This window comes from Nothobranchius furzeri, chromosome 11 (assembly GCF_043380555.1).
Source record: "Nothobranchius furzeri strain GRZ-AD chromosome 11, NfurGRZ-RIMD1, whole genome shotgun sequence".
In the NCBI taxonomy this organism is placed as follows: Eukaryota; Metazoa; Chordata; class Actinopteri; order Cyprinodontiformes; family Nothobranchiidae; genus Nothobranchius; species Nothobranchius furzeri.
Genome location: NC_091751.1, coordinates 65533508 through 65545164, shown reverse-complemented (window position 1 = coordinate 65545164; position 11657 = coordinate 65533508). Strand labels below are relative to the sequence as shown.

General features: G+C 44.2%; 1 protein-coding gene across 3 annotated transcripts in view; it reads left to right on the top strand.

Annotated features, from left to right (window-relative positions):
- The window catches only part of rnf31 (ring finger protein 31), a 75060-nt gene that overhangs the window by 27889 nt on the left and 35514 nt on the right, over positions 1–11657 (top strand). For 2 of the 3 annotated variants that reach the window (XM_054747215.2, XM_015957567.2), the window contains 7 exons: positions 1–101; positions 281–453; positions 6348–6581; positions 6663–6842; positions 6924–7091; positions 7170–7355; positions 8495–8701. The exon at positions 1–101 is cut by the window's left edge and continues 30 nt beyond it. In XM_054747215.2, coding sequence (XP_054603190.1) covers positions 1–101; positions 281–453; positions 6348–6581; positions 6663–6842; positions 6924–7091; positions 7170–7355; positions 8495–8701 — 1249 coding nt within the window. The remainder of the gene's footprint in view (positions 102–280; positions 454–6347; positions 6582–6662; positions 6843–6923; positions 7092–7169; positions 7356–8494; positions 8702–11657) is intronic. The other variant, XM_015957568.2, reaches the window with a different exon arrangement.

Here is an 11657-nt window from a genome sequence, read left to right as displayed (position 1 = left end):
CAAAGTGAACGTGGTCCGTGCCGTGCTGTGTGAGCAGTGTGACCACCCCCGCTTGGGCAGCTCAAAAGTTGCTCCAGAAGTTCAGCCTGACCCCCCTTCTGGTCTGTGTGGTCTATCTCATTTTTATTTGAGCTTTTTTTCTCTTCATGAACAATAAGAGAACTTGCTCCACATCCTCAAATCCTACCCACCAGTCATGCCAGAGTACTGCACAAGTCGTTATTTTCCATCATTGTGCGTATGGGTGCTGTTTAACAACTTGTTGTGTTTCTTCGTGCAGAATGGCACTGTAAGAGCTGCACCATGATGAACGCAGCCAGTAGTATTTTATGTAAGGTGTGTGAACGACCTCGTCTGGCCACACGCCCCCTGGTGACCTCATCGCACCCACCCACTACACCTCCCAGACCACCAGCACCTGTTCTGGGCATGCCCGGTGACCCTGACAGCCAGGTCAGTGTGTGCGTTTATGTCTGATTACAGAAAACAAAACCAGCAGTTGTTGTTTCATGTCTAAGCTTTACTCAGGCCTAGTCCACACGTAGCCGTTTTTTTTAAAAAACAAATATCCGCCCCTCCAAAAACTTGCATCCACACCACCTCGTTTAAAAAAAAACTCCGTTAAAAAAAAATAAACTCTGTCCACACGTACCCGGATAAATACGTTGTTAAGGACATGCCAGACCTGTAGGAGGCAGTACTTCCCCCGTTCTTAACCTCGTCCTTCGTCTGTGGTCTTCCACAAGGAGCAGTAATTCCGCTTGCAAAAACAAACAAGCAAAAATCGCTTGGACAACTGATAAAGCGAGCGCAGCTCTGAGGGCATCCATGCTGTCGGCTAGTGTAAACACAGGTCGCATACGTGATGTCAGCATTTTTTTGTCGCGGAAAGTGACGTTGCGGACCTTAAAACTCCGGTTTTGTCCGTCCACACGCAGACACCCAAAACGGAGAAAACGCAGATATTTTACTTTCTGTACATGGCCACAGACAACATAGTTGTATGCATCTAACGATTTGTATGCCCGTAGCTTCTCACGTGTGTACTTACTGGGCCTCTCCACTAAAAACGTATATATGTCGGCCACGCACCTACATCTTCCACCCATTCCGTAATGCCACAGGGATCCGGGTCTGTTGCCATTCATTAAAGTGAGTTTAATAACATAACATTCATGATTTGCCGGTGATAACCCCGCAGCGTAGCTTGATAAAGCCTGACACAACGCCATTCTCTGTTGCCAAGCTGCGCACGCATTCTCGCTGACGTCATATTGTTTACAAACAGTAAAAGGGTCTATAGGTTAATGTTTATCTGCCCTCCTGTCAAGCTCTTTCCCTTCCCATTTAGTGAATTGGTTCCACCAGTTTCTCCTCAGCTCACACTCCTCACACCTGTCACCTGTTTCCCTGATTACCTCCCTCTGCGTTTAAAAGCCTTGTCTTGTCACTCTGTGTTTGTTGGTTCATTGTAATTGTCAGCGTGTTCTGTCCTCCTCTAGTCACCCTAGTTCGTGCTCATGAGTGAGCTTCTGTTTGTTTGTTTGTTTGTTCGTTCAGCAAGTTTGTTATTTAGTCGGGTTTGTTTTGTGCCTCTGGTTTTTGGCTCATCCGCCTTTAAAATAAAGGAAGTGTTTTCTCAAGCCTCTCCTGCCTTGAGTCGTTCTGGGGATTCTGCATCTTGAGTCCTAACCTCCTGCTCTCACCGTGACATGTAGACTGCAGGAGGATGTCAATGCAAACCTGCAGACCTCAGTAGAAAGTTAAATGTTATTACTGCACGGGGTAAACACTTTTTTCAACACTAAATGGAAGAACTAGGTGGAAAAATGGTTTAGTTGCAGATTTATTTGGAAAACTGTTTTTTCAACTGAATACGAGCAGGAGAATCTGCGGAAAGGATGTCCAGCTCTGCAGCTAGCTAGCCTGTCTCAACCAGTTATGGATTTATCTGGCACTGGGAGGGGTTCACTGGGGTTTCACTTTTTATGCTTTCCAGATGACACAATTCTATTTATTTAAACTTTTATTTAAAGAGGAGTATGTTTATACGTTTATGTTTATTTATTTGGCAGACATTTTTATCCAAAGCGACTTACAATTTATAACCTATAGGGCATGTTGTGATCTGTGGAGTAACCACATGAGATCTGCCATCTCATTTTCATGAAGGTCCCATTAAAGAAAATAAAGAAAGCAAAGAAAAGTGACAGAAGGCAGCTGTAATAAAAACTGTACAATTAATGAGAGAAATAAATATTTATTGTAAATAATAGTAATTATAAAACACACTCAGACATATTTCACCCCCCCCCCCCCCCATCTATCATACTACCTCAAAGCAGAAAGCATCATGTACGCAATTGTGTACAATAAACACCATGAACACTATCAAAATGCTCAAAATACAATTACCAAGGCCAAAACATTTATATGACTAACAAAAACAATAATATTAATAAACAAGAAAATTCATGAAGAAATTTTGAAAAGGGGCCTGCCACCTGGCACAAGACGGTTTTTATGCAAATTTAAAAAATGCCACACACTCAAAGTTTGAAAGGATTGTTCAAATCTGCCCATAAAAGTTTTTTAATAATAATTTCACCATGGTAAATCCGATCACTTAGAAATGTAGTGGCAGACCTCCCATGGCCGAGCCACTCGTTTTGATGTATCATATGTGAGGGTGCATGCCGCCGTTCGACCCGCATTTACGTTCGCGGAAGAAGAATAAAGGCGATTAATGTCAAAACTCCCTAGGTGTACAAGGGCCCTTAGTTTCTATAAACAGTGCACTCACATTTGATAACCATGAGATTGTAAAAACTCCCTTTTTCTTTTATCTTAGCCGTATTGCTAGGATTAAGCTATTCTTATCCAAGCCTTCATTAGAAACTATATTCACACTTTAATCCCTTAAAGGTGAGATAATTATTTGATTTATGCTGGATTGAGCCAGAAGGCTAGTATAAGACCAGATGGTTCAGAACAGCGCATCACGATGACTGGCGGTGAAAATTCAAATGATGGTGAAAACACGCTACCTTGGTTTTAGCAGCACTTCACTGGCTTCCAAACTGCTACAAGATTAGTTTGAAAATTGTTCTTCTTGCTTATAAGGCCTTGAACAACATGATTCCCATGTGCATGACAGGCGTGAGATGTTCAGCGTGCTCGCTTGGTCAGCTGACCAAATTCTATTAATCGTCTCTTCGGTTAAACTTAAATCTCAGGGACATTGTGCGTTTTCTGTTCTTGCGCCAACCTTGTGAAATATGAGGCCTTTGGGAATCAGACAGGCCCCTTTCTCGTAATTATAAGTGATGATTTTAAACTCTTTACTATTGTTTAGCTTTTGATTCAGGTAATATCTTTACATAAAATTTTTTAGTGCTTTTATGTTTATGTTTATGTATTTAGCAGATGCTTTTGTCCAAAATGGCTTACAGGTGATAATCAAGCCAGCAGGTTACCCTTGAGGCTGACAACAAACACTAATCAGTCAATCCTAGGTGGCGGTGAGGCAGCATGTTGAATATTAATATTAATAACGAATGATAGAGGGAAGCGAACATGGAGTGTGCAGTCGAGTGGAGGACGGGTGCTGGGCGGTTCTAGTTTAGAATCTCTGAAGAGCAGGGTCTTCAGGAGTTTCTTGAAAATTGACAAGGAAGCCCCTGTTCTGGTAAGTGCTTGCTAGGGTCATTCCACATCTGTGGAACGGCACATGAGAAGAGTCTGGATTGTCCTGAGCGTGGTGTAGGCACTGCTAGCTGGCGATCCTTTGATGACCGGAGCGGCCGGGCCGAGACGTAAGCCTTTGCAAGAGGATTCAGGTAGATGGGAACCGCACCATCCAGGACTTTGTATGCTAGTGTTGGTGACTTGAATTTGAAGCGTGCAGCTAGCGGTAGCATATGAAGCTCAGTGAACAGAGATGTGACATGTGCTCTTTTAGGCTGATTGAAGACCAGATGTGCCGCTGCATTCTGGACCATTTGAAGAGGTCTCACAGTACAGGCTGGAAGACCAGTTAGAAGGGCGTTGCAGTAGTCGAGGCAGGAGATGACAGTAGATTGCACCAGGAGCTGGGTGGTGTAACGGGGTGACTCGAGCTGGGCGAGAGTTTGGATGTGGCGTGGCTTTTAACCCAAGCGCGGAGTGACTCACGCCGGGTTGAATGGACACGCTGTTTAATCTGGGAGCCGGGTGCGCAGCTGTATGGTGACACAGCTGAACACGGCGACTCCTGGTCTGAAGCTGATCTGTACGAACAGGCAGGATTCTGAGATCTGGCTGGTCTGATCTGAACAGGCTTCGTGATCTGAGCTGATCTGGTTTGGACTCTAGGTTAGGTTCGGTTAGAACGATGACTGAGTGAGCCGGCGTTGTGCGGCACTTCCTTATATAGATTTGGCGGGTGAGGTGAAACGGAAGCCTGGCGCTAGGGATGTTGGGTAATGGAGTCTGAGCGGCTCTGCGGTAGAGGAGGTTGACGGCTGAGAGGGAGGTTGTGTGACAGGTGGCATATTGTGTTAGGTATGGTCTGATCTTTCGTATGTTATAAGCGCAAAGCGGCATGAACGAGCAACAGAGGCGACATGATCTTTATAGATCAGATGGTCATCAATCACAACACCCAAGTTTCGAACTGCTTTTGAAGGAGCCAGAGATAGGGAATCATTTTGGATTGAGATATTGTGCCGTATGGATGGTTTTGCTGGTATGACAAATAATTCAGTTTTAGAGAGGTTGAGTTGGAGATTGTGGGATTTCATCCATCTTGATACGTCAGAAAGACAGTCTGAGGTTTGTGCAAACCAGGAATGTACTTTCCCTGTGATGCCCATGCTAGAGAGTCTGGACAAAAGGAAACCATGGTTGACAGTGTCAAATGCAGCCGATAAGTTAAGCGTTATAAGTCGCTCTAGCTTCTTTTCAGGATTCTGTCACTAACAGAGCTTTTTCAGTGGCTTGGCTATTTGTCAACCCAGATTGGTGAGGGTCAAGCAGACAGTTTTGTGACAGGTGTTCTGCGATCTGCTTGAAGGCCGCCCTTTCGATGATTTTAGACAGAAACAGGATAGGTCGGTAGTTTTCCACATTATTTGGAGGAAGGGATGGTTTTTTTGGCATCCTGATTTAACCTGAGCATGCTTGAGAGAGGTGGGAAATGGACCAGATGTCAGTGAAGACTTAATCACGTGTGATTGGAGCAGCTTAGTCGGAATGGGGTCGAGTGGGCATGTAGTAGGGCGGCTACACATGAAAGTTTTATTTTGCTACACTTTTACTGTTTTGTAACAATATCCTATATGCTGATTTCACTTTGTGATACTATGGCCAGCGTGTCTGGCACTTTGGTATTATTTACTATTAGGCTATTCCAAATCCAAGTTCAAAAAGGTTTTTGTTTGCTTGTGCTGTAAGTGTACAAAAGTTTCAATGGATACTTAGCAACTTTTCCATATTTTTAAATCATTTTCTTGAGCCAGTATGTGCTAAAATGACCTTTAACAGGGCTAATAAAAGTCCACCCAGCCCCTATCGCCTCCTGTGACCAGAATATTCCACTAACAACTTCAGCCTGGTGGGCTTGCCTGTTGGGACTTATCTGGCATACCTGGTGCTGCAGTCTGCTTCCAGCACATTTCCTGCACGTTTGAATCATGAACACGACTTATTTAATTTAGTGATGATCACCCCTGCAGACCCTAATGAAGGCTGGGAGACATTTCAGCCTTTCATTAAAGTGTTAAAAAGACGAACGCACAGCAAGGAGATTATAAGGTTTTGCTTTCAGTTCTACAAATGGACACTAGGGGGTGGTAGAAGCAAGCTAAAACTGCCTAGTTCCCCTTTCAAAAGGTCTTGTACTGTAAAAAAAACCCATCATTAATACATTCATTATTTTATTCATCCATCCATTTGCTTTTGCTTGAAGGCTAAACCGATGTGCAGCTTTGTGTTCTAAAAAGTCAGCAAATGAGCAGTGCATTAAAAATGACTCTGCCCTTTTCAGTCCTGACTCCTCCCACCCTCGCTTTGTAGACAGTGAATCCATAGGGTTTCATTTCAAATGGAGTTCCAAGCATCAACTGGAAGATTCATTTAGATTAGTTGGTGACTGTGTGTGTTTTTATCTAATGATGCAGAGCTGTTTCTCTGGTTTATAACAGATCTCATGATAGGCATGTGTTGACTCTAATGCAATAGAAGGACTTTTAATCTCATAATTTAGCAAGCTCCAACCACCTGTCCCAAATATATTATGCAGCTGATTAGTGTCATATAAGAAATAATAAAAACAAATGTTCAACAGTCTCTTCATGTCTCTGTTTCAGTGGGTGTGCCAGTTCTGCACCTATTTAAACTACTCTCCTGCTACTATGTGTGAGATGTGTGACCTTGCCCGTCCAGAGCCGGCACCCCTACCTGCAAAGCTCCACCCTCCCTCACCAGTCAGACGAGTCCCTGCTCTTCCAATCAAACCAAAAGAGCTGGTCCATAAGAACCTGGACTCTCAGAGGCAGAGGCTGATGAAAGAGGAAGGGCTGAAGCTGATTCAGCTAATTAGGGCAAGTGTCCGTCATGTTTTCTGTTGAGGTAAACCCAATGTGAGCATGTTTTATTGTTTTGAGCCTTTATGTGTGATTTAGGTTGGTGAGAAGAAAGGAATAAGCCCAGAGGAGGTGTTCACGAGCATGAAAGTAGCAGGAGGGAAGGGTGTGCCGTCCTGCAGCTGGTTAAAGACCGATCTTCCTTTGCTGTTGGACCAAATCAGGATGCTTGTGGCAGCCTCTTTCCTCCAGTGTGTTTCTGACCCAACTCAACCTTCTGTCAGTATTCCAGTCTCAGACCCGATGAGTTCAGTTCACTCCTTACTTCAAAGGCCTCACTTACGTCTTCATTCAAAACAGAGTACGCCCAATGAAGTTCCACCTGCTGACGTGGGGACAAGGCCAGGTTCTGCGGGGATTAAACGTGTGGTTCAGCTGTCCAGAACAGAGGCCAAGCAGGCCTGGCTGTCAGCAGGGGGCGACACTGGGAGGGCGGCCACACAGGCACTGAGGGACAGGCTTACCAAGGTGATGAGAACGTCAGTGGGATCTAAAACAACGTCATTGCTTCAGTTTTGTGAAATTTCCCTGTTTGTCTTTTTTCAGGTGAAGGAGCTTCATGTGCTGGGCTTCTCTGATACAGCTCACTGTCATGAACTTCTGAGGCAGAGTGGGGGGGAGGTCCGGGGGGCCCTGGCCCTGCTGCAGAGACCTCTCCTCGAGCCTTTTCATAAACGAATCTGGAGTGACAAGCCTGAGCCTCCCATCGATATCCACCACCCCGACAAACAAGTGAGTCATCCCTGTTTCGACTTCCCATGATGACATTAAGGGGGGGAGGATGGGCAGGTCGATGGAAGCTGAAGATCTGAGCATGTGGGAGGGTGTAGATGCATGCCAGAGACATGAGGGGGCAAGGCTGGCAAGGGCCTTACATGTGAGGAGTAAAATTTTGTAGTCAACCGTGAGTGTAATCTGAATTTAATCTGAGGCCCTGTCCACACGTAGCCGGGGATCTGCCAAAACGTAGATATTTTTCTACGTTTTAGCCTGTCATCCACACCAAAACGGAGTTTTTTCACGCGAAAACGGATCTTTTTAAAAACTCCGGCCAAAGTGAAGATCTGCGTTTTCTCCGTTTTGGGTGTCTGCGTGTGGACGGACAAAACCGGAGTTTTAAGGTCCGCAACGTCACTTTCCGCGACAAAAAAATGCTGACATCACGTGTGCGACCAGTGTTTACACTAGCCGGCATCATGGATGCCCTCAGAGCTGCGCTCGCTTTATCAGTTGTCCAAGCGCTTTTTGCTTGTTTGTTTTTGCAAGCGGAATTACTGCTCCTTGCGGAAGACCACAGACGAAGGACGAGGTTAAGAACGGGGGAAGTACTGCCACCTACAGGTCTGGCATGTCCTTAACAACGTATTTATCCGGGTACGTGTGGACAGAGTTTCTTTTTAAACGAGGTGGAGTGGATGCAAGTTTTTGGAGGGGCGGATATTCTTTTTTTTTTTTTAAATGGCTACGTGTGGACTAGGCCTGAAGCTGCTGGATAACGGGGTGGAGATAACGGGGGGGGGGGAGTGTTTCTGTCAGAGTTCAACTTCGGGAAGCTGGAAGAGATCCAGGACTTTCTGCAAGGCGAGGTGAGGATGGTGGAAGCATTGTAGATGGAGCAGTTGAAATACATACCTGGGTATCATCAGCACCGTGATGAGATCCTCATCCATGACCATCACCTCATGCTGCAGCCTGATAATGCTTGACTCCATATTGCAAGGATCTGCTATCACTCTAGCATTGTGCACTGACATGAAACAACCGGGACAGCCACTGATGCTCAAGGGGCAAATACCTGGACAGCTTTGAGGACCTTGCAGAATGTGGTATGAGAACATGATACTGACATGGTTTGTGCTCGTCCTTTGCAGCAGATTTGTCGTAGGCTGCTAGCGATGTATGACCTTCCCAGTTGGGGTCGCTGTGAGCTGGCGTTGTCCTTGCTGGTGGAGCACAGTGCACCGTACTCCCTGGAAGACGTGGTGCAGGCCGTAAAAGAGTCCCATGACAGGGAGTTCATCAAGAGAGTGTTGGCTAAAGAATGTCCCATCTGTCTCTGCGTTTTCCCCCACAGCAAGGTACCAACACACAACGATCTGAGAAGACAAGCATCTTCTCTTTCTTTCCCTCACCTTCCATCTTTCACCTCATTTTTTTCTAAATGACCTTAGGTCCACCTTCTTTCATTTAACCTCTGCCCTCTGTCTACCTTCTGTTTTCTCCTGCTTTCTTTGCCTGGTCTTTTTTTCTACCCGTCGTCCCTGATCTCTAAACTCTTTCCCCCAGCTTCTATTTTTGACATTCTTGCCTCCACCTCGTGTCCCATCCAGCAATGCCTGGTCAGGGTCTTTACTTTAGAGTCAGATGTACAATAAATCAACTCAAAATAAAAGGCTATGTTTTAGGGATGGGTACCTTTGACATTTGAATCGATCCGGTACTAATTCCCGGTACCTACGAATCGATTCCGGTACTTAACGGTACCAATTTTCGATACTTTTGAGTGTTTATTCTTTTAATTCTCTTTTATAATTAAATATATATTTTTCTCAATATATAACCATATTTGATAAATATCATGATAAATAACATACAACTGTTTGTATTTTAACATCGTCCTTGTAGTTTTATAAGCTGATAATTAAACTGAAGCAAACATCTTTACTGTGAACAACATTTACTGTGTATCTTCATTCCTTTTACCGTCCTTTTTCAATTGATTTTTCCTACTGGGAAGTTAGAATTTCCGAGGAGAAAGCGAACGCACCATTAGATGAAACAATGGTGGCAATGGAAGCTAACACTGCTGGAGCAGATTAAAACGATGATGCCTCACACTTAGATCATTGTCGCTGGTTTCATCTTCACTCAATCACCCGTCGCATTTAGTAAAGTGAAGCCAAACTTTAGAGCGCGTTCATGTTCTTCTAGTCGGAATTTCGGAGTTCCGAGGAGAAAGCGAACGCACCATTAGTGAAACGGAAGCTAACAAATCAAGCTAACATTATCTTGAACATTTTATTTACCTACTGGAGCAGATTAAGATGAGGATGTCTCACTTAGATCGTTGTCGCTGGTTTCATCATCACCCAGTTACCCATCACATTTAGTGAAGTGGACCCAAGCTTTAGCGTGCGTTCTTTCTACCATGCTGCTCTGTTTACAACTGGCTCGCAGCGACCGACGACGTAACGCTCTTGCGCATGCGCAGCTGTCTTGGCAAGTTCTCGTTGTGAAGGACGGGTACCGAAACGAGGCACTGTTTCAAATGAAGTGAATCGGTGCTCAGTCGGTACTGTGGAATTCGGTCGGTACCTTAAAAAGTACCGAATTCAGTACCCATCCCTACTATGTTTCCATTCTGACCTTGAATTAAATTGTTATATTTTTTAAACAGTGACAGCCGGAGATCACGTTCTGATGAAGTCAACAGGACCACATCATCTACAAAAGCAGAGGCCTGATCCTCAGGCCACCAAAGCAGATCCCCTCAACATCTTGGCTGCGCCTAGAAGCCCTCTCCATAAAAGTTATGAACAGAATCCGTGACAAAGGGCAGCCTTGATGTTGGAGAATCGGCATTACTGAACCACATAATATAACATTCGTAAAACTGTTTATTATATCAAATCAATCAATCAAATCAAAGATACTTTATTAATCCCAGAGGGAAATTAGAGTTTCAGTACACACAATTCAAAGATCAGACATACGTGGGCAAGACACATGACAAGAACTGGTGACTGTGGTCATTCGCAACCCTGAGTCACGCTACCTTAATAGAGATAAGCGGGTAACTTGAGGAATTGATTCGGGAGGAGGGATAAAGACACTTCACAGCTACCCTCCCACCAGGAGGGCAGCTGTGAAGTGTCTTTTTATCACAGAACCAAATCTGAATGTTCTGTACATTACCAACATGATTCCATTATTTTCAGATACTCCGTACATCACTGTGCACCAAAACTTTGAAGCAGTTTGCCTCAATTACCCTGTTCTTGGGGTAGCTTTTGTAAGCCTCCATGACCGGGTTAGTGCAGGGCTTCCAAATAGGGACCAGGTGAAGTCAAAGACAGTAGCTCCATTATAAAAATCACAAGTTCAGTGGACCGTGTATCTCTTCACCTTACTGTGATACTGAACATAAATATATATAAAGTACTGCATTTAAAAGTTTTTAGGTCTTACAGGTATGCATCGTATCAGCAGTTTACCTGGTGGCTGGCTAGGGAGAAGAATACGCAGAGTCCTCCCATCGACGCAGCAGATTCATGTAGACGTAGATGAGGCATGGACTCATTTTAATGACATCTAGTTCACAGTTTAGTGTTTTGTTCTACCACATTATTATTGGCTCGACAAGTCAGAACTTCAGACTAATCTCTATATTAGAAGTGGGCCATACAACAAATCAACAGTTCAAGGTTTTTTCCTTTTGCACAGAAAACTGCAGACATACAGTGTGTCCTCAAAATACTAGTAATTCATACATCCAGCTAATGTCCATAATAATACTTAACGAGACTCCCTTTTTTAAATGAATATGAACACTTGCATGGTTACAACAATAAAGTGAATAGCAAAGCAAAAGTATGGTACCATCATTTAGCATGGTTCCCAGATGTCGTATTTCATCTTTGCAGGCCTGTTGACCTCCCGTTTGTTGGTTTCTTTTCAACGTTTTGCACAACGATCTTCTCGTGAGGAAAGCTGTGGACGCTTATATCGGTTCCTTTGTTGTCTTCAACTGGAAATCACAACCAAAAGCCTTCTCTGTAACAACAGCTAAGCTAAATGCGAACCCCAAAGCTAAAGTCTACAACCTATTATTGTCATCATCCCACAATGCCTTGCATGCCTGAAAACATGGCTGCCCCTGAACCTGAAAAATAGCACAAAAGATTGTGTGAGTCAAAAGACTTTTTTTTTAGTTTTTAACTGTATTTTCATGTTGCGGAGATCAGAGCCGTGTCCAGGACTTTTAAAATGGGGTGGCCCATGTGGGGCACTTGTTTATGCATGGGTGGCACCAAT